Below are 21,582 nucleotides of genomic sequence, written 5' to 3'. Positions count from 1 at the left end.
CTTGGGATCAACCAGCATTCCAGTGCCTGTCCCATTGCAGCCTTGGGCTCACTGGTAATGCTGTCAGCAAAGACACAACTGTGCTGTCAGCCATGTAGCACAGACACCTACCTGCCAAGAACAAAGAGAGGTTCCTCCCACAGAGCGCATGGAAACCACCATCTGCTTCATCTGCCCCACCTGGGATAAGGTTTGTTTGCAGCAGTGGGCATCCCATGAGCTGAGCCTTCAGGTGTACTGGGGCAGAGCTCCTTCAGTGGTTCCTGAGGCCTATACTAGGCTGTTCTCTCCTGGTGCTGACTTTGCATCACTTACTGCCGATTTTCGTAAGGTTGTCTTCCTGAGAAACTGGGAGAGGCTTATGGACAAGATGGGAAGTCAGTCCATCAGAGCATATGTAAAGAAAATTAATTTCCTCTGTTTTAAGCTTGAGATTTTTTTTTGGTCGGTTGTTTTTTTTTTAACTTTACAACATTACATAACTTTACTGTTAATCTAACAGAGTGGGTGGGACATATTAGGAGGCCCTGCCAGTGTGCTCATGCAAGGAAGCATTTTGAGCAGGTATCTTTACAGCAGGAACTGCAGAGCTAGTGCTGTGGGAAGTCAGAAGCGTAAGCTACAGCAGGGACTGTGTGTCCTTCTGTAGCTTTGTCCTTCTGGGCCACAAATCTGCCCTTGTTCTGCCTTTTGAGGCAGCACAGTTCTGTGCTGCTTCTGCTGCCAGCAGGTTTCTGCAGGAAGTCTATTCGTACCTAAGTCATTAAAACACGTGTTGTTGAGTATGAACTCATGGGAAAAGCATACTGGGGACTGAGAGAATCTGGGGAATCTAAGGGCTAGTGAGCAATGTGGATCAAATGATAAAAATCACTTTATTGTTTGAAAGCTTATGCTTTGTAAGTAAACCCTCAAAGCAAGGCCCAGCCAAGCGTGCTCAGTCCTGGGCCAGAGCATCCCAGCACTGTGTTCCCTCTCAGCCCTGCTGCAGGGGCAGTGCCACTGACCCCCTCTTCACCAGGGAGTTGTTCTTCTGCCATCCACACAAAGAACATCCCATTTACCCCCCTTGCAGCCGCATGTGTGGAGCACAGGGGTGACATCAGCACCCTGTTCAGTGGTGCTCAGCACACTCAGGCACTGCTGCACTGCCTTCAGAGCCCATCAGCACCAGGCTGGGCAAACAAGTGTGGAGTCAAAGCTGCTCTTGTTGTACTAAGCTTGACAATCCTGACCTCCGTCCCTGGAGATTTTTAAAAAGAGACTGGATGTGGCACTTAGTGCCGTGGTCTAGTAACCACAGTGCAGTGGTAGTGGATCAAGGGTTGGACTTGATGATCTCAGAGGTCCCTTCCAACCCAGCTGATTCTATGATTCTGTGATTCTGTTCTATGACCTGGCTTTTCCCCCACCTAATATTCAATATACTTGCTTAATTGTAACACCCAGTAGTAAAATGTATATACTGCAAGAAGACTCATACTTTGCAACTAAGAGCACAAGAGCTGTCAGAGTATTTTAAAAGCTGAACTTCATTTCACTGTTTGGTGTGGTAATCCTTGTGCCTGATTTTGTGTTATATGGTAAATCAGATTTTAAGGAAAGCCAGCTGCTTCTGTTAAATAAACTCCATTGTCTGAGACTTACAGGGAGCAAAGCAGCCAGGTGGAGTTATTGATCTGTGAATATCAGCTGGCTGGGCCTCACAGGCAGCACACTCCTGCTCCTGCTAATTCCCAGGGCCTGCAAGGGAACACTGCCCAAGCCAAGAGGCAGGGAGACCTGCCGGAGGTTTTACTTCCTTGCTTGCAAACAGTTTATTACCAACAAAGAAGGGAATCTGTAAATGTAAGAACTCACTGGGGAAACCTCAGCCCTCTTGAAGACAACAGCAGAAATCTCACTGCCTTGTGTTGCCATGTGTGTTCTATCAGACCTGGGTTTACTGACAATGCAGGAGGGAGCTCTTTGTCTCACTTCATCAATTTAACAATTGGAAGCTGCCTATTGAACTGGATGTTGCCTGATTTTCTGCAATTTCCTTCTTTGTCTCCAGCAGTAAGAAATCAATGAAATTATACCTTGATGTCCACAAGGTTTTCCAGTTTTAAAATTGATTGGTTTTTTGGTGAGGAATGTTAATGATTATCCTTTTTCTCTAGTTTCTTTAAGGCTGATGAAAAAACCCCAAACCAAATGAACACAAAACACCAAAAAACTTGTGAAATTCATGCAAAAATTATGAATAAATGTTTTTGTTTTGGGATGGGAGACTGAAGTTTTGATTGTCTCTGAAACGGTAGCTGTATTGGGTTTCTATTGTTTTGTTTTGATTGTTTGGATCCTGTATGTTAATTTGTGTTGTGATAACCTTAAATATAAGCAAACATTTTGGAATATGAAGTTGAGATATTAACATTTTATTTGGACTTGGGTGATTTGTTTGTAAATCACTCTCTTCTAACCTGTTTTTTAAAATTCTTATTTGCAGTTGATCACAGCTTCTAAAAATTAAAATTATAGAGAGTGTTTTAGGGCACCATCTTCTGGTGGACAGCACACATTGTATTTGAATGGCTGCCTTCGCTAGGCACAACTATTTAAAGTATTTCTGACTAGCGCTACTCTGCAGGCTTACAGGTCATTTCTCATTCTAAATCTGCAATAAAACACTATTTAACATTTTTTACATTCTTCTTATTCATTGCAAATGCAGCTATTCACTGTGCTGCACAAACACAGCTCGGGACAGACCCTGTAAAATTCCAGTCACAACAGGCGCTTTGTGACCGTGCCGGGTCAGACAGACAACATATGTCCAGGCACTTGTGATTAATACACCATTTAGGTATCTGATTTCTTTTATAGTTTCATCTTCCACTTCTCTTACATATTTCAGATAATAACACTTTTGTCCAGTGCAGTTTATTGGCTCATCCTTTGGAGACTGCACGTGACCCCATCCATACTCCCTTACAATCACAGGACATAGTGGCTGGATATTCAAATGCAATCAGTTACCAGCCAATTCATTTGCATAAATCCATAATTTAGGTGGTCAGCTCTGTTAGCAGTGCACCCACTTAGTACTTTTAAGGAGGTCTTAGGTTATACAGCTTCTTATTTCAGAGACTTGGAAATATAAAGCAAACCTGGGACTCTACACAGCTGAAATTTCTCTTGATGTGATAAAAAGAAAGTCCCAATTACAATACTGCAAACCATCATCCAGCAAAGAAATCAGACAGCATTAGAATATAGAATAAAGAATAAGTAAAGAATAGAAACTCTGCATGAGGGTCAGACTGCCAGACACGAGCCCCTCACTGGCTGTGCCTCTTTATACCCCACTCAAGAGAGCACTGCCCTCCTGACCCAACAACACAGCACACTTAGCTGGGATGGGAAGGATCAAGAAGAAAGAGGATATTGCTTTGTTGAGAACACCAAATACATTTATCTTTCACTGTATTTTCCATGTAATGTGGTATGACAGAGATATCACTGAAAATAATGAACAAATTTGCCAGAGGATAGAGTTGTTCCCCAAGCAGTGTAACTAATGAAGGCTGGTCTCTGGATTCTGTATCCTCTGCATTTTCCAGCTCATAACCTGCTCTCCAAATCCCCAATAATGCCACGGTCCCGTCAGCCCTATGTCCCAGAGCTCTCTCCTGCACTCATCCCAGTCCTTAACCACTATTCACAGCATCTCCAAGTTCCTTCCACTTTAACTCTCTCCCAGGCCCACCTGCCCTCTCTCTGTCCATTCCCTTTGTGATCTCCACAGCTCCCAGCAGCTTCCCAAGCTCTAGTCAGGTGTCTTTGCCATCCTTTTCCCCCCAGCGCACTCCTGCTACCTCCAGTTCTTGCTGGTCAGATGTGCAAGAGGCAGCAAACCCCCGTGGATGTGCAGACAGACCCCCAGAGCTGTGTGAGCACCACACCAAACCAGCCTGAGCTCTGTGGATCTGTCTCTTCTCATCTACAGCCACTTACTCGTGGTGTTGCAGTGATGGAAGGAACGTTTGCAAGGAGCTTCGGGTGTAGCTGAAAGGACTGGCAGAGCCATTCCCTAAGTGTCTTTGCTTTTGGAAATCCTACTGCAGACTTCTCCCTTTCCCTCGTGTGAGTGAAGGACATGCTGATGACAAAGATAAGGATCACATGTATCTGACCAGCAAATTTCTTCTTTTAACACAAACAGACACCAAGCTGTATCTACGAGTACATGTATTTACTTCATCCTACTCCTCCCTTAAAGAATCAAGGCCTCCAAATCGAAGCATTGAATTGCCTCTTCCTCCTTGTAGAGAGGAAAAATATCTCTACCTATAGGCACGGAAACAGAACAACCCCAAATTTATTTCCCTTAATTCAGTGTTTATTCAGTTTTCTAATCCAAATTTAAAATTTTAGGGCAATAGAAGTAATGCTTGAAGCAGGTGTCAATGGTATCTTCAGACTGAACACAGCCTGATTTTATCTTCTGGGCTCTAATAAATGGTTAGCAAGAGGACATTGTTGTAAAGGTCAGAACTTGAAATGGCACATCAATCTGCTCCCAGCTGTCAGAGTGGAGAGGACGCACCTCTCTCTGTTCTTCAACTACGAAATGGTTTCCTGAAGTACAACTAAAATGTCACATAGAAGTACTACAAACATTACATGGTTGTCTACACAGTGCAGTTGCTCTTTAGGAGATGGGCTGGCACAAGGCTGTGTCAGCAGGGCCCTGAAGTTCCTTCTCCTGAATGGTTATCACCTCATAAGGGTGACTCTTGAGATGCTTTGAGAATTCTTCCACCCCAGGTCAGAGCAGCTTAATGACTCTCTAATTAACTGTTGTCTGTCATCAATGGTCAATATTCCTTTCCATGCTCCACTGCAGAAAAGGGATATTGAACTAACAGCAGACAGAAGTAGATACAATCCCAGCTTCACTCAACTACACTCATCTTCCATTCTGTCTTGGCCATACATGGCACTCAAATTCACTAAGGAAATAAAAAATTCAAGTGTCAACAATTAATTGTTGCTATAAAAGCAGCCAGAAAACCTTATCTGTATTACAGAATTTTGCATGAGTATAAACAAACAACTGGAGAACTCTGGGGGACAGAAGAGCCAATTTATATCACTGCAAATAGCAATTTGTACTGATTTAATGAGCTGGGCTCAAAAACTGGTAGTGAACATAGAATCTACTTTAAGGTGCCACACCAAGGCACTGGCAAGAATTTTTGCTCCATTTTAACATTTAAATCTTGTGCCTTCCAACTACACTTCCTTCCATATGACTGTTACTGCTATCAGGAGTTGAACAAATTGTCAGTTGAAAACTGGTTGGGTTTTTTAATTTACTTGAAAGCTTAATAAATGCTTCAATTTATAATTTTGTCTTCAATTCAGGTTGGAAAATTCTACATTAACACAATCTTGGTGACTAATAGCCAATTAAGGACACTCATAGTCCAGCAGTTCTGAAAAGCAGCTTTTCACTGAGCACAGCAGCAGTTTGCATTTCAGTAAAAATCAGTCCCTTCCATGTGAAAGGAGGATCTGAGCATTTTCTGGCCATGTAACTCCTTCCTGCCCAGACACAAGGGGCACCACGACATCTCCTCAACACATCCCCAGGGGAATTCACCCCTGTGCAGATGAGTTTTCCTTTCATGCTGCAAGCCTAAAGACGATACATTGTTAAAATTACTTAATGTTTCTCTAAAACTTCCTCTCACCAGTGTCATAAGAACAATTAATAACTTACGGAGTAGAAACCAGTGAGACTGAATAGAACCCCCCCTATTTTTCACACCCCCCCAAATCTGTCAGTGATGAGTTATTTTGATTCAGTTCATACACCACTGCCAAGTCATGAACACTCTCAACTTCAGTAAAACTAATGTAGTGTTACCAGAATTAACCTCTACCGTTAGAATAGTTCTAAAAAGCTAGAAAGCTAAATTTAATCAATACTTTTATCTTTAATCAAGCTTAAAACCAAAACACGTCAGCCCTAATTTTTGGAAGATGTCATTAGACATTAAATTCTAGTGCTTCAGCTGTTTATGGCAAGAAGTTTTTCATTGTAGCACTGAAAAGCCTTCCTGTAATGCCTCTTATTTACAGCTTTACCTCTCAGTCTTTGCTCATGCCAGCCAAGCAGCAGCCAACTCAAAAGGATTTAATTGCACAGTGAAGTATTAGGCCTCCAAACAAGCCACTGCATATGACTATTACTGCCTAAAACAAGAAATAAAACATTAATTGCCTCACAGAAGCAGTTCTGCACTGCACTGGCAATTCAACACAATGACTGTCAGAACTAGATGCAGGAACCAAAACCTTTTTTGTTTTTACATTTGCCTTCTGTAATTTTGTTTAAAAGTCATTCAGTTTGCAAATTGTAACAGAATAAATCTTGCTGCGCAGTTGCTGTGCTCTGCAAGGCCAACTCTGCATACTTACCTCTGAATAGGAGCAGTTTTGGTTCACTAACTGGAAGCTGGAAGATAATTTTGGTACAATGACAGAAACGGCCAATTAATGCATCCTAAGAACCAACACTGATAGTTTAGAGACCTACCAACACCAACAAATGCAGTAGGTTTTAAGATATTGATTCAAAACATTGCACTTTTGTCCTACACACGAAGTTTAATGTTTAAAAACCAGTCAGTGCTTTCTTCTTTCTGAAGGCAGGAGGGGGTGAAAGCATGTGTGTGGTGGTGCAACTGCTTCAGCTGAACAGCCCAATAATTGATTGTCCAAGAAAAAAAACATTCACAAAAGTTTTATTAAAAAAATTCCCCTTTCACCTCAAACAAGTGAAGCTTAAGTTCTGTACTACTAGGTTATGTTTAGAAAAATGGAAATAATACAGTAATTTTTGAAGGCTATACATTGTAAAATCCCATAAGTCAGCATAATCTTGGACTGTGCAAGCAAATATAGCAAGTATTTCAGATGTTATTTATTTGGTCCATCAGATGTACAGTATAGTAGTAGTATCTGAGTTTACAAAACATCAAATATAAATAACCTGAAACTGTAACAATACACAAAAATTTGCTTCTTACATTGACATACCAGGCAGTACGAGCTGAAAAACTGGAGTAAATTAACAGTTTTACAGTAATGTACACAGTGCCAGCTGATGTTTGAGAACACTGTTAGAACATGGCACTAATTTGCTTTGTTGAATTTTTTTCTTTACTTGTTCAGGGTGTGAAAAATGTTTAGGACTAGGCTAAAAATGTTTTTCTTCAAGCATCCGTGACTGTGTGAATGCTGGAGGTGAAGCCCTCACACATGGAATAAGGGATAAGTAAATGTGCAGGCAGGCCACTGCTGGGAAACTTCAAAGGTACTCACTGAAAAACTAGAAGTGTAGTTGCTTCAAATCTGGGCATCAGATTTTATTAAACAAGTGGACGTTGTTTTTGCCCTGCTGGATGATACCTAAGAGGTATTTACACAGAAATAACATGCTTTTTCCATGACTGTTTAAGCAAATACTTATCTGTAAGTATTTATAAACTATGTCTCTATTACATTTAATATATGGAATTAACATGGAAAACATTTCTGGACAAGTCTAGTGATACGAGAGCTTTACCATCAAGAGAAGCAGACACAAATTATTTAAGCCAGTGATTTGGTGTTCACTTTGAACCAAGGCCTTAACATTAGTCTAGTTCTGGACATTTTTCACATCCCAACACCATATGCTGTTACAGTATTACATTATCATGTTGTCAAGGGGCATTTGTGTGTTCAATCAAATGCTCTTGCTCCTGCTCTGCCAGCTCAGCACACGCTCTTGGTGGTGACGTACTCGCAGCCCTTCTCTTCGAGTTTCCTCTTGTGGCTCCTGTTCTCCTCCTCAGCGTTGCCTGAAGTACCTTCATCCTCAGAATCCACGATCATCAGGTCGTCCTGGTCCGAGCCCTGCCCAGCACGAGCCCTCTTTGCCCCGCCACACTCACACTGCTGGCCCAGTTTCCTCTTGCGGCTCCTGTTCTCCACCTCATCATCAGCGTTGCCGGAAGGACCTTCATCTTCAGAGTCAACAATCACCACATCGTCCTGATCTGGAGCTGCAAAACACAGATGGATACTGCAAAGACAGCCTGCCCTCCAACTGATTTTCATACACAACAATAAGCATGTCTCTAATACAAGAAATCCACCTTGGAACATTCTTTATCCCTGTTCTTTGCTATTCGACTGCAAGAGGGTTTTCAATTTCCCTGAAATGACCATAAAATATGGTTTTCACATTGTTATTCCTTCTTCACCAAAGATACAGAAAATATTGCAATAACCCAAGAATTAGGGAAATGCAGAAGAAGAGACTGAGGGGAGACCTCAGTGCAGTTCCAATTCCGGGGCAGGGGCAGAGGAGGGGCAGGGACTGAGCTCTGCTCTGGGGGGACCAGGGACAGCAGCCAGGGAATGGCTGGAGCTGTGTCAGGGCAGGCTCAGGTTGGATCTCAGCAAAAGGTGAGATCCCAGGCTCCCCAGGGCAGTGGGCACAGCCCCAAGGCTGCCAGAGCTCCAGGAGGGTTTGGATGATCCTCTGGGGCACAGGGGGTGATTCCTGGGGATGGGCCTGTGCAGGGCCAGGGGTTGGACTGGATGATCCTTGTGGGTCCCTTCCAACTCAGCATGTTCTGTGACTCTGTAACTTGTTCTGCATGCACAAAGCAGAACAATCCCATGCTGTCTGGAGCAGTTTTTGAGAAAAGAACTTTTCCACACCCCAAGCTGTAGTGCAGTCTCTCCTCTCCATCCACACTCAGCACAACTCCCAGGAGAGGCCACACTCCATGAGAAAGAACCCACAAAGAAAGGGAGAAGTGGAAGGGTGAGCAGATTTACAGAGCTAGAGGATAACAGTGGATAGTATAAAAAGGCAATGTGAACTTATAAGACATCTAGTGGATTTGGTTTGTTTTTAAGCACAAATTCACTGTAAAAACTAATTTTATGCTATTTTTGTTATTTTTTAATATATTTTTAAATAAATTTTAGCAATGTTCTTTAAATTTAGTCTCCCCTGAAACAGGAGGCAAGTGACTACATACTTGTCTACTTTAATCTGCCAGGCAAAGGAACAGCATCCCACAGTGTGAACAGAACTATGGATCCCTAACTCACATCTGCCACAGCAAGTCCTTGGATTCATACACTGTCCCTGTCAAACAGTGTGACATTTCCTGTTCATTAGCCTCCACTTCTTAAGCATTCCATGTGCATTTAAGTTAAGCTATTCTGAGTGTGTTCAAAGAAAGTCCACATTAGGAAGGTGATGGTACTTCTTCCTGAGAGAAGAGTCCTTTATGTTTAGGGAGAAAGTGATAAATTTGGTTGATTCTTTTTTGTCAAGCAGCAGTGTGACCATGAGTTAGGAAGCGTCTAACTTTATTTAAATCACTGTGCAAATAATGCATTCAAGCTGACACCCCACCAGGCCCTTGCCAGGTAAATAATACAATTTCGAGCTGTATTTGCTGTAAACTTCTGTGCATTTTGTAACAACTGTAAATGTGCATTTTTCTATTTAATATCTCAGTTATACACAGAGGCAACTTAAATGCCTTTTATTTTGTTTTGGCAAAGTTAAGTCATAAAACTGAAGACAGCTGCTTTAATTGGACTGCACTGTTGAAAGACTACTTGGTCTAATTTAATACCAAACCCTGTTATTTACCTGTTGATGTTGAGGGCTGTGCTCCATCATCACTCCCATTGCTGATGTTCCTTGATGGTGGTTCGGATGGTTTAGGGCCAATTCTTTCAGGGGCGTCACCAACAACTTCAAATTCCACATCTTTTTCTAGGTCTTCACTGCAGAAAAAACACATATGCTTTGGAACACCCAGGAGAAAACAAAACCCTGCCTTTTTCACAAAGAAAACATCATTCAAGTATTACAGCACCCTGCAACTATGACAAAAGGAGAAAAACATATCGAAAAAGAGGCACAGTTGGTCAGTCCTCCTTTGTAATTTATGCTCTGTCCATTCATAAACACTGTTCCACCCAGGGCCAGGATTTAACATGCTCAGGAGACAGAAAAATCATTACCTGAGCTCACCTTTCTTCCTTAATGTCCCACTCCTATTCTCCCTGAACATGCAGTGTGTTCATTTACTGTCTATAACATGTCTGTTACTTATCCAGGGTTAAATACACTCACCAGTTATTTCAAAGTGACTTCTCAACACAGGTAGTCAAGTAGAGGATCTATTACCTCAGGTGTTTTTCCTTTTTAAATTTTGTTCTATTTCAAATGGCAGTTTCTTGCTAGTTGTTTCCCCAAAAGTATATTTGGGTTTGCACTGTGTTTTTATATTGTGTGATGACAAATTATTCAAAGAAACCTTTCTGATGCTGTTGTAAAAAACCAAAACCACAACAAAAAACCACCCAAAACAAAACCAAACAAAAAACCTTAAACTCTATAATTTCATTAAAAAAAAATAAATTCCTCTTTTACCTCTACATTTGCTTTCAGCAGCTTAGTCTTGGAACTTTGTTCTTGTATTTTAAAATGCTGAGTGGAAAACCCCTGTGGAACTGTTCTACATACACACATCCCAAATCATTATTTCAGAATCTTACCTATGAAGCACATTGATTAACAGAGTGTAGTCCTGCAGGAAATCATCTGCCTGTAGTCGAGTGCCATTTCGAATTGCAAAGTCTGATAATTTCCTGTGGTTATTTGCTACAAAAACAATAAAACCTGCAGTGTTTACAGCTATTTATATAAAGATCCTTTACACCTGAATCAATATGATGAAAGGAATACTCCAGAAGTTTTATGTAAAAACATAAGCTTAGCATTTATGAGCTATATTTAAAGTAAAAGCTGACTTTTAAGCCTTTTAGGAGTTAAAACTACTTATGTTGACTTATTTACCCCTCATGCATTGTGTTCAAGCTCTTCACAATTACATTTAGGAACATTTTGGAGATGATATCTGTATCAAGCATCATAAACAGACCACCCTTTAAGAACCACAAAATGAAGGGGGCTTGCAAACAGGTACCTATTTTGGAGAGGAATCCTGGGTACTTCCTGCAGGAAAGCTGGACATGCAGGCCTGCACACAATACCACTGCCTGTTCTCAGGCCACTCAAAACACTTGCAAATCCAGTTCTCTTCAAATACCAGTCTACAGGATGAACACTGCAACATCTGCTATGCACATATTTTGTATGGTTTCTTCCAAGGTTTTGTCTACTCTTATCTAAAAGCCTTCAGTACTCCTACCTTCTGTTTCTCCTTCTTCTGAAGAGATAAGGATAGTTCCCTTTCCATCATCTATTTGTACATCTGGTGCTACCATAGCAAATTTCTCTTTCAGTATCTGAAAATACAAATGTGATTATTTAATAAATATCTGACTTAAACACACTTATAAAAACAGAACCTTGAATTATGTTGATTTTATTATCCTGGCATCTACTGAAAGCCTATACTTTTCTTTTTTTTCCACTTCCATGAACAAAATGATTATATTTTTGGTGTCTGATATCTCCAGGTTCAGATATGCTGGAAAGTTTTTTAGAATACTTCATAAAACGACAGAATCACAAATCAGTTGTGACTACACAACTGCAATGTGGCTACTGAACTATTTGACTGCAATATAAATTTAGTTTGTTGTTGTCAGATATGAATAGGCTTTAAAACCATCAAAAATTACCAAATGCAAACATTCCTTCACAAGACACAGAACACATATGGGCAAGAAGCATCTTGGTTAATCCAGCTCTTCTTGCAGCTGAGAGAAATGTAAATATAAGCAGGTGATGCTCAGTCAAAACACACTGAACAAAAGCCTACCTTTAAAAATGTACAGTATTAGGATCACAGTGAAAGCTGTGTCTGACTTAGGATTTACCTTATCCTGGAGTGTTAACACAGTGACTTTGTGCACGTTCAGCTTCACAGTCACTTCTGGTTTACTGGCACACACATAACAGTTAGGGTTTGGTGGATCCAAAGCACAAGGAACCAACAGCTTCTTCCTGGGATTCGGCTGCTTGTTCAGAAAAATCTTGAGGACAAAACAGAAAGAAAACAAGTTATTCTGTAAGTAACAGCACGTATAAAATCTGCTTTGCTCCAGATTTCTTCTCTTAGTCTCACAGAGTGTGTGTTCCCTGCTCCTCTCTGACATTCCTGCTGAGCAGCAGAAAGTCCTGTCTCAGCCAGTCCTCACTGACCCCTGAGCTGACTGAGCAGCTGCTGCCAAACATCTGCAACACGGAACAGCCACATCCAACTGAGGGCACTCTGCTTCCCCCTCCTGCCCAGCACCAAATCCTCAGCAAACCACAGCACTTTAATGAGCCTTGACACCTGCACTGCTCTTTTCATTGTGACTGAAAGTTCTCAGCACCTCCAGAATCTACTGAAGCAACAAGTGAGAGACAGTGAAGCCACATATGAGTAAAAAACTGTTAAATGTAACTTTTCAAGAAATAGTAAATAACAAGAAAGGAAAATCTCCTTTTCCCACTTACCGTTCTACACTGGTCTATTTTTCCTGATAAGATCTTCAAACCCTCCAGCACTATCAGACCAGCTATTACTGCATTAGTAGTAGCTATAGCTGGGATAATGTTTCCTGCCATTGCTGCAAAATAAGCAAGAGTATGCAGATTTTAACAGCAAATGAAAACAAGAAGTGTAAGTTATTACTTAAATAAAACAATGTTATATTTTATCCTTACACTTGATATCAAATCTGCTCTTCATATTCATTCCAAAAACATGCATCCTGAGGTTTGCAGCAGAAGTGACAAAATCCATGGAAGAAGGGTCATCCTAACAAGTTAATGCAAAAAGCATTTAAAAATCAGAATACTCATTGGAAATAGTTTGCAACACATGGTTCCTAAAACCTTAAAAACCAGAAGGCTGTAAAAAAAGTTCAAAATCCAATTTTGAACTCCAGTTCAAAATCAACATATTTCCCCTTTCAGATGGTGTGCTTAGACAGAGCAGTAATACTTTAAAGACTATGTACAATTCAAAACACATGCATTTTCATAGAAAATTAGACTATTAGAACTAATAAAATGTCTTGTATGTTAAAAAAAAGGCTAAATCCTAAATCTTACAATGTTTTAAACATTTTCAACACTGAAACAAACAGTTTGAAACATTGGGTGTTTCAGAAAGAAGTATTTTTACTATCTGTTGTAATAATATTTTACTATTTTGCCCCCCATGTTTACTAACTCTTTTTTATGCAAAAGTTATTTTACATCACAACAATCAATCCTTACCCTCAGTGAGTTACAAAATGTAGAGTGTTTAAAGAATACATGTGTATTCAGTGGGGAAATGCTTTTGTTCTAAGTAGGATTATTTTCGAATGAAACAATGAGCCCAACTCATTTGTGCTACATATGTAGAGATTTTATAGAGTTTATATACAGCAAACTAACTTTATCCCATATAAGTGCTTCTCCATCAGCCTTCTCAGCCAGGTGAAGACTCAAGGTTTTAACACTCTTTGAGAACAGGTCTGCATAGCTCCTGACATTGAGAACCTGCTGATCCTTCAGCACTGCAGAGGATTCATTTTGTTGGTCAGATACGTTTTGCTCTTTGGGAAAAAAAAGAAAAAGAAATAAGATCAGCAATATTTATAAATTCCACAGTACTTCTCTCAAATTATTTTCCAATTTCAGCAAAATTAAATATTTTCTGAATTGAAGAACAATATCAACCTACAGCAGCCCCAACATTTTACAACAAATCTGCATTTAAAATTGCAACTGTAGTTATTGTATCAGTCACCCAGGCATGCACAAATTACAGCAAATGTAAACTTTCAACAAACCTCAGCTTTCAGAGATAAATCTATCAGTGCTTATGGTATGGTGGACTAGAATAAACTGACATGTAATTTTGTTAAATGTGTATTTTCTCCAGCCAATACCGAGTATCTGAAGTAATGACTGCAGAACAGTCTTAGAAAAACGCTTAAATATAAGAGAGAGAAAAATTTGAAATCTTCAGGAATTGCAAAGAATTAATATGTTCGTTATCAGTACTCAACTGTGACAGTAAAAAAAATGTACCTATCACAGAGGTGCATTAAAAAATAGCAGGTACAACTTAAAAATATACAGCAGGAGGAGAGACAGTTACCTTGCTTTTGTACCTCAGCCCAGTCCAGTGGCACTGGAGGCTTTCTTTTCCTCCACAGCTTATCCATTGTCAGCAGATATCTAATGTCATCTTTGAAAAGCTAGGAAACATGAAAACAAAATTAAATTAAAGGGGAGGAAAAAAAAGACACACTTTATTTTTACATCTGCTGTGAAACTGGAAAGTCAGGATTAGATTTATGAGGTTTAGATTTTCTCCTTGAAAATATTTTCAACTACATAAAACTAGATTCTAAAAACTTCTCATCCGCCACTTTCTAACACTCACTGCATCGAGCAGACACAGCTCTGATTAATCTGGGGAGGAGTAAAGTGAAAATCAAGAAACAACAGTCCAAACAGGGGGGTCATGTGCCTACTGAAGCCATCACTACAGCTCTTTGTATGCTCTCCCTGAGACACTCTTACCTACATGCCAATGGCTTTCCAAAGGAAAGTTATTACTATCTATGAACATGACATTCTATACTCATTTTCTGTATTTATCCTTACTTTCAGTAATTATTTAGAACAAAAACTCCTTAACCAATTCCTGTTTTCTTATGCCAGAGCCCGATTATACACAGAAGATGACTGATGGCTTTTAGGTCCTCACATTGGTTCCCATTATGCCCAGTGACATCTTACAGAAGTCAAACACACTTTTTCATATTAAAAGCAATTCAAATGGGTTTTTCTGTACAGTAAGGCCAAGCTGCTGAAGCCACCTGTACTGATGCACATGGAATGCCAAAAAATGAGCAAATGTTGCAAGAGACCAACATGACAGCACAATATCATCACAGAATTGATGGAGAGCATTAAGTGTCTAAGCTGGGTTTTGACTTGACTTTAAAGCACCTCATACACTTCAAATAAAGACATTTATCTGGGATAAAGAAGATACCTTAGTAAAAAGTTTAACTGGATCGTATCCAGTTGATTTAGCCCACTCCTTAGTTGAAACACGTTTAATCTCACCATCTTCATTGGATGCTAGTGCTCTGGCTTCTGCTTCTGCTGGCTCCCCTATTAATGAAGTGATAAGCAATATTTTAATTAAAAATAATTAAAAAAAAAAAAAAGAAAAGTCCATCCAAATATTTCCCAAGTCAATAACCAAAGTTATGCAGGAACCATAAATTGGCTTTAGTGCACCCAACAAAAGCTGAATTAGACAGTGTGCCTGCTCCTGTTTGCCTCTGCAACTCACTGATTTAACTTGATGTCACCCAATTCCTTCGTTGGCAGAAACAAGGAAAAATTGTTTCCTATTAATTTTCTCCACATAGTGTTGGGATTTCATAAATATCTAAACACCCCCTTTTAGGAGTCTTTTCCTAGCCCAAGAGTCTTAGCTTGGTTAGGACTTCAGAAAAAAAACCAAAAGTCAGCTTCCTATCTCTGGTTATTCTTTTACAAAACAATTCCATACACAGATGCTAATAATTACTTTCTTTCCCAGTCACATCCAACAATTGCCATCATGATCTCTAATAAGCAGCAGGTTGATGTTTTCACAAAACTATCTATTAACATCTTGACTGAATGAGAAAAATCAACTCAGAGACCATCACTTTAGATGTAAATTTGTGAATGCTTCCCCCTTTCACCAGTGCTTTATTTGCATTATTTCATATTTACCTGCTTCATGTCTCGTTGCTCAGTCATACTGTATTGTGAACCTTTCTACTACTTTTTGCAGTTACTCCTCATCTTTATTATTCTGGGTGACTTTGCTTAATCATTGATGCTGAACTGCACACATCTCCCTTGAGACACTCCTCTGATCACCATTTATCTCTAGCATTCAAGCAGTTCAGGATCTTCACCCTTTTTTCTCCCCTTGGGTGCCTATATCCCTCAGGTTCCTCATAACCTGAGTTTTTGAGTCTGGTCCCTGCACATTCAGAATGGTTAAACCAAACAGATCTGCTCCTCCCCAGGTTTATTGGTTTCTGCTCCTCCTCTGCTGGTCCCTTCAAATGACCCCCAGAGCCGTGCAAGGTACGACTTCCCTTTACAAAGGTTGCATTGACTCTTCCCTGACTGTCCTGGCTTTGGCTGGGATAGAGTTAATTTTCTTTCTAGTAGCTGGTCCAGTGCTGTGTTTTGGATTCAAGTAATAATGTTGATCACAGGCTGCTTCAGTTGTTGCCAGGAGGTTACTCTGAGTCAAGGACTTTCCAGTTTCCCACGCTCTGCCAGGGAGCAGGAGCACAAGAAGCTGGGAGGCAGCAGGGCCAGGACAGCTGAGCTGAACTGGTCACAGGGATATTCCAGAGCTCAGCACAAACTGGGGGAGGTGGCTGTGAGGGGCTGGGCACTGGCTGGGCACTCACCAGTCAGCGGGTGCTGAGCAGCTGCATCACTGGTTTGTCTCCAGTTTTATTTCCCCCTCACTCTCTTCATTCCAATTATTACTATCATTGGTATTAGTATTACATCTTTTTTGTTTCCATTGTTAAACTGTTCTTGTCTCAGGCTGTGAGTTTTCCTTTTTGTGTGGTTCTCCTCCCCTGGGCAGGGGCAGTGAGTGAGGGCTGCAGGGTGGGAGCTGCCAGCTGGGCACTCACACCCCTTGTGTGACCACGGCAGCACCACTGCAGACACGAGGCTGCCATCACACCTCCTGGAGCTGCCCTGCTGTCTCTGCTGAAATAAGTGGCATTGTGTCTGCTACCTTTCAAGTCCTCCAGCAGCCACTGTTATCAGTTATTTTATATGCCACTCTTTTTAAGACTCACCTATTTTGTTCTGCACTTCCTATAGGAACAACCTGTCCAGTGATCCCTATCTGATGTTCAAAGAATTTGAAGAGTCAGAGGATCCTCTAAGCTCCCCCTCCAAAAGTCCATTTATCTATCAAAGGATCCGAAAGAAGCAATCAACAATGATGCTTATCCACCTCACAGCAACTATGATTACTGTCCTTACAGAAAAATACTGAACAGCTACAAAAACATCACTCAAAATGGGCATATTCTTCACGTAGATTAACGCTGAAGTGTTGAAGGCTAGAAGAGTTCAAACAATCCCTGTAATTCCTTGCGATCCCTCAGCTAAGAATGGAAAAAGCAGTGACTACAAATATCACTCAGTCCTCTGTTCAGAAGAAAAGCTCTCCAGATGCAGGGAAGGAAAGGCTCCATCACTTTCAAATATGTAAGGGAAAAAAGGCCACCCTGCAAAGATCGGTGATATTTCATTTGCACTTCAAGCTCACTTTTCACTTTAAGTTTCTGGGCACATAGGGAAAGCCATCTGCTGCAGAGGGAGCAGGAGACTCCAAACATACACAAACCTATTATCTCTTTCATATCTTACACCTGGATGTGGAACTGGAACTTTAGGAGTAGTGAGTGCATTGTGTTCCTCACAGCTGCTCTCTCTGAGCACAGTGACCCACTGCACACCCTGTTCTGAAGGGACCATTCAATAATGTTTCAGGCTGCCCACAAGGGCTGCAGTTCTGACAGGTGAAGCTACTAAACTATTGTCACTTCGAAGAGTATTTTTTACACATTCCTCATGAAAAAAATCTCTGGTAGGCACCACGGATTGACTTACCTAACACACACTGAAATTGCTTCAAACATCTAATAAGAGGCAAAAGGAGAGAAGTGAATTATGCACAGTGTAGACCACAGTCTGTAAGGGAGACTACAGCTAACACTCCCCAAACTCTTGTTGTCCAAGGGTACAGGAAAGAGAATCCTCTTAAAAGAAAATGGAGCTGAACTCTAACCTGAAGAAATGTAGAGAAACAAGTCCTAATCTCTGAAATAGAACATTTCAGTAAGGGGGTAAGATACCAGCTTATATCACACTCACAGGCAGCTTCAGGGTCAGCTCTGTCAGGGGAGACTTCTTGATCAGCATCTTCTTCTCCAAACAACTGGCTATAGAATATTAAGAACAACAACACAACACTAGAATTTCAGCACACTGGTTAAAGACTGAAGTATTTGCTAATGAATATATATCCACTTGAGGATTCTTGCTGTCAGACTGCCGCTTCATATATTGCTTTTTAAACTTTTGGGACTCATCACACGTGCACTTAACACTGACAACACAAAGTGCTCAATACAAAATTGAATTTAGTAAAAGAGTTCACTCAATAATTCACCCAGTTTTATATTTAGACTGCAGTACTGAAGGCATTTTTAGAACACATCCAAGATTCCAACAAACTTTACACTTGTTAGTACATGCACTAAACTGAAAAATGTGCTCAACTCCACACAAAGATGAAAAATAAAGTAACCTCAACCTACACTGCTGTGCCAAACTACTCTGCCATTACTTTTTGTGATATTAAAACAAGATCTAATTGACCTTCCATCTTTATATTAAAAGAAAAAAATTAACCACCCCAAAACCCAGGTCAAGGAACTGGAGGTTTACACTATAATTTAAATTTAAAGTTTATAATTTAAAATTAATCTAAAATCCATTACAATTTATTTTTAAAAAGTGTGTCCATTTTATGTCTCTGTCTGTAGGTTTAGAAACCAGAAGAATGAACCACAGTACCTATTTTCTTCTTCTTCTTAAAAAAAATCACTTACTTGAACAAATACTTAGCCCACACAATGCAGTGGATGGGTTCTGAGGGCGTATTTCGGATTGTGCAGCCTGGAAAAGTCTTCTGAGTTGGTTTAGGCTGACATTCATAACATTCTGTCACTCCCTAGGGAAAAATGAAGTATTTACTTGTCACACTGAGCAGGCTGCCCATAGTGTAAGCTATTAACAGATGAACTGTAACTCTATCTCTAAACAGCCAACTCCCTGTTGTCCAAAATAGCCAGTGACAAGAGTAACACACGAGCTAACCTTTTTGATAACTGTTACTTGTCCAAGGTAGCCTGCAGTTCCACTCTCTATAAGAGGAATATCAGCAGCCAGACACATCCTGTTCACATGGTTACGGGCAGCTGCAAATCGAGAGTTTTTAAAGAAAAAAAGTGAATAATTAGGGGAAAAAAAAAAGTTTCACTTCTCTAAATTCAAACTAGTTTTCTATGCAAACATTGACCCTTAATCTGCCTTGTTTCATTACAGAGCACTACACCATTTTCACAAAGTCCATTTTCCCATTAAGACAAGATATATTTACATTATTAAACACAGCAACTCAACTGAATAAAGCTACATATGTACCCACAAAGCTACATGGGCACCCACAACACTCATCAGTTCCCAGAAAGCAGCAATGTAGCAGATCATGTTTATTTTCAAAGCACCTGCAGGAGCACTAAGTACCCTTCAAGTTGCCAGCAAAGCACAAAAGGCTCAGCCCAACTACAAGTGGGTTAAGAGGATACTTGTGACTGAACCTAAGAGAGGAACAGTTACAGTTGTGTTTCTAAGAACACCAACATCTCCCAGTATAAAGCACAGTGCAAACTTCACCTCTGTTATCCAGAGCATTCATAACCAAGGTGAACTGGCGGAAGAACTCAACGTTATAGTCAGGGCTGAGGGAGAGAAAAACAGCACTTGAAATGGCACAGCAAACTTGGGGCATTATCCACAACAGAAACTCTGCACATGCAAAGGCTGCACTCATGTCCATGTGATAAATTACATGTATTACAAATTTAGCTAGGCTTTAACTGCCCCATTTGTCTCCTGCCCCTTTTAAAGCTGGGTGACAGCCTGAATTTTATGCTGCTGGAAGGAAGCTACTGCAATTAGTACTAATTTGACCAATGAAACGGGCAGACAAGGAAAAGTGATTAAACTACTCTGACCTAATGAGTAAATTGGCTGAGCTGTGGTAACTGACCTTAAAAACCATCAGCTGTGGCTAAAACATGCACACTGTAATTACCACAGCTCATCAGACTGTGGATAATTCATTACACTGAGATAGCTCCATGGCTCTGACTGTGCCTCCAGGAGCCAAGACTGGGATTTGAAATCCTGACACTTCAGTGTCTTTACACTGCATTTCTCTGATTTAAAGAAGAAGGTGGAAAAGAAGGGACAGTAAAGAGGAAACAGCATTAACAGTTTTACTGTTTCAGGGGAAGGATGCAGTGAGTCAGTGTTTCTGGCTAAGTGTAACATCAGAGTTCAAACCTCTATGTTACAGAATATCCATTTTTAAGAGACTGGACAAATAGAAATTAAAACATGGGAAACAGCTAATGAAAATCTACATATTCTTGTACTCTATTCACTGATTGCAGCTCACAAAGACTACATTTTAACAGTTTGGGGCATATATAAACAACAGTTACCTACACACACACGAAAAGGACTTAATTTTTTTAATCGCAGACTCAACATTTACATTTCTTTTAATTTAATTATTGCTCAAGACATCAGGGCATTCTTACAGTGTGGACTCTCACATGGCAAATGTTGCTAATAAAATGAAAAACAGACACAAGCAAATGACTAAAGCTTACTACCAGAGCTTAAAACTCATGCAAAGTCCACACTGAGGTGTGTGGCAGGCTCACATTTACAGCTATTTCTCCTTACTGAAGAAGCTTTGTAAAATACCTTAAAGCACACCACTGTAGCATTTAAATAACACAGTACTTGCAAATCAAAACATGGAATTAGAGCTTAAAACCAAACATACTTCATGATGCTATCATGGTAAGCTATAATATTAGCTTCTGGACAAAACTGTAACACGCTTTCCTTGGCAACCTAGAAACAAAACAAAAAAAAAAGAAAACAAAAAAACACTTATTATTTCTTCCTTCCTTCTAAAGAGAGACTTGATACCAGTTGAGTATCGAGTAAGTTGGCTACCCTAAGAGATTTAAATACTTTTATAATGAAATGCTGTGGATAGCCATGATAACCAACCAACACTTACCTCTGCACAGCAGAGACTACACTGGGACATGTTTCTAACACTATCCATAAAATAATACTGAGCAAGAAGACTTGAGCTTTGACTTTTTCCTCACCTGTGATTTTGATCTTCCAACATGTTTCTTTTGAAACAGAAACTGCCTGTTGAGATTGCTGACATCAATAGTATCCAAATCAATCTACAAACAAACAAGAGAGGCATTTCACTTCCACAGAAACAGAAGGAACAAAATCATGAACAGAGTTTGAAGGAAAGGTGAGACCAAAATGCAGAAACTTTACAGCCCCCTTTTCAGGTGTCACATCTGCACCAGAGCAACTGGACAGGCACAAGTGATCACCTCAGTACCTGAACACTGCTCTGGGCTTCCCCAAGGTGCAGGAAAGGCTGCTCCAAACCAACCAGTTTACAAATGAACATGGCTTTGAGCAACTGAATCACTGAACCAAGGGCTGCATCACCATCTTACACACACTGCAGGGCACGAGTTTGACTGGCTGTCACAGGACTAACTGCCCAAGTGCATGTTAAAAAATAATGAAGTTTGCTT

At 40.3% G+C, this 21,582-nt stretch overlaps 1 protein-coding gene across 1 annotated transcript; it reads right to left on the bottom strand.

Moving 5' to 3' along the window:
- Positions 1-6,780: 6,780 nt before the first annotated feature.
- Positions 6,781-21,210, bottom strand: UBA2 (ubiquitin like modifier activating enzyme 2; the record flags this gene model as incomplete). Its single annotated transcript, XM_027669360.1, has 16 exons — positions 6,781-8,102; positions 9,719-9,855; positions 10,633-10,738; positions 11,289-11,385; positions 11,923-12,078; positions 12,548-12,660; positions 12,758-12,851; positions 13,478-13,638; positions 14,187-14,286; positions 15,093-15,214; positions 18,020-18,087; positions 18,760-18,881; positions 19,028-19,128; positions 19,607-19,671; positions 20,790-20,860; positions 21,127-21,210. Coding segments are annotated over 16 exons (1,887 nt in total), but the record flags the coding sequence as incomplete, so codon positions are not given.
- Positions 21,211-21,582: the final 372 nt, after the last annotated feature.

This window comes from Corapipo altera, unplaced genomic scaffold (assembly GCF_003945725.1).
Source record: "Corapipo altera isolate COAL_440 unplaced genomic scaffold, ASM394572v1 140, whole genome shotgun sequence".
Classification (NCBI taxonomy): Eukaryota; Metazoa; Chordata; class Aves; order Passeriformes; family Pipridae; genus Corapipo; species Corapipo altera.
The sequence above is the reverse complement of the archived record's forward strand: the minus strand, read 5'-3'. Positions and strand labels throughout refer to the sequence as shown.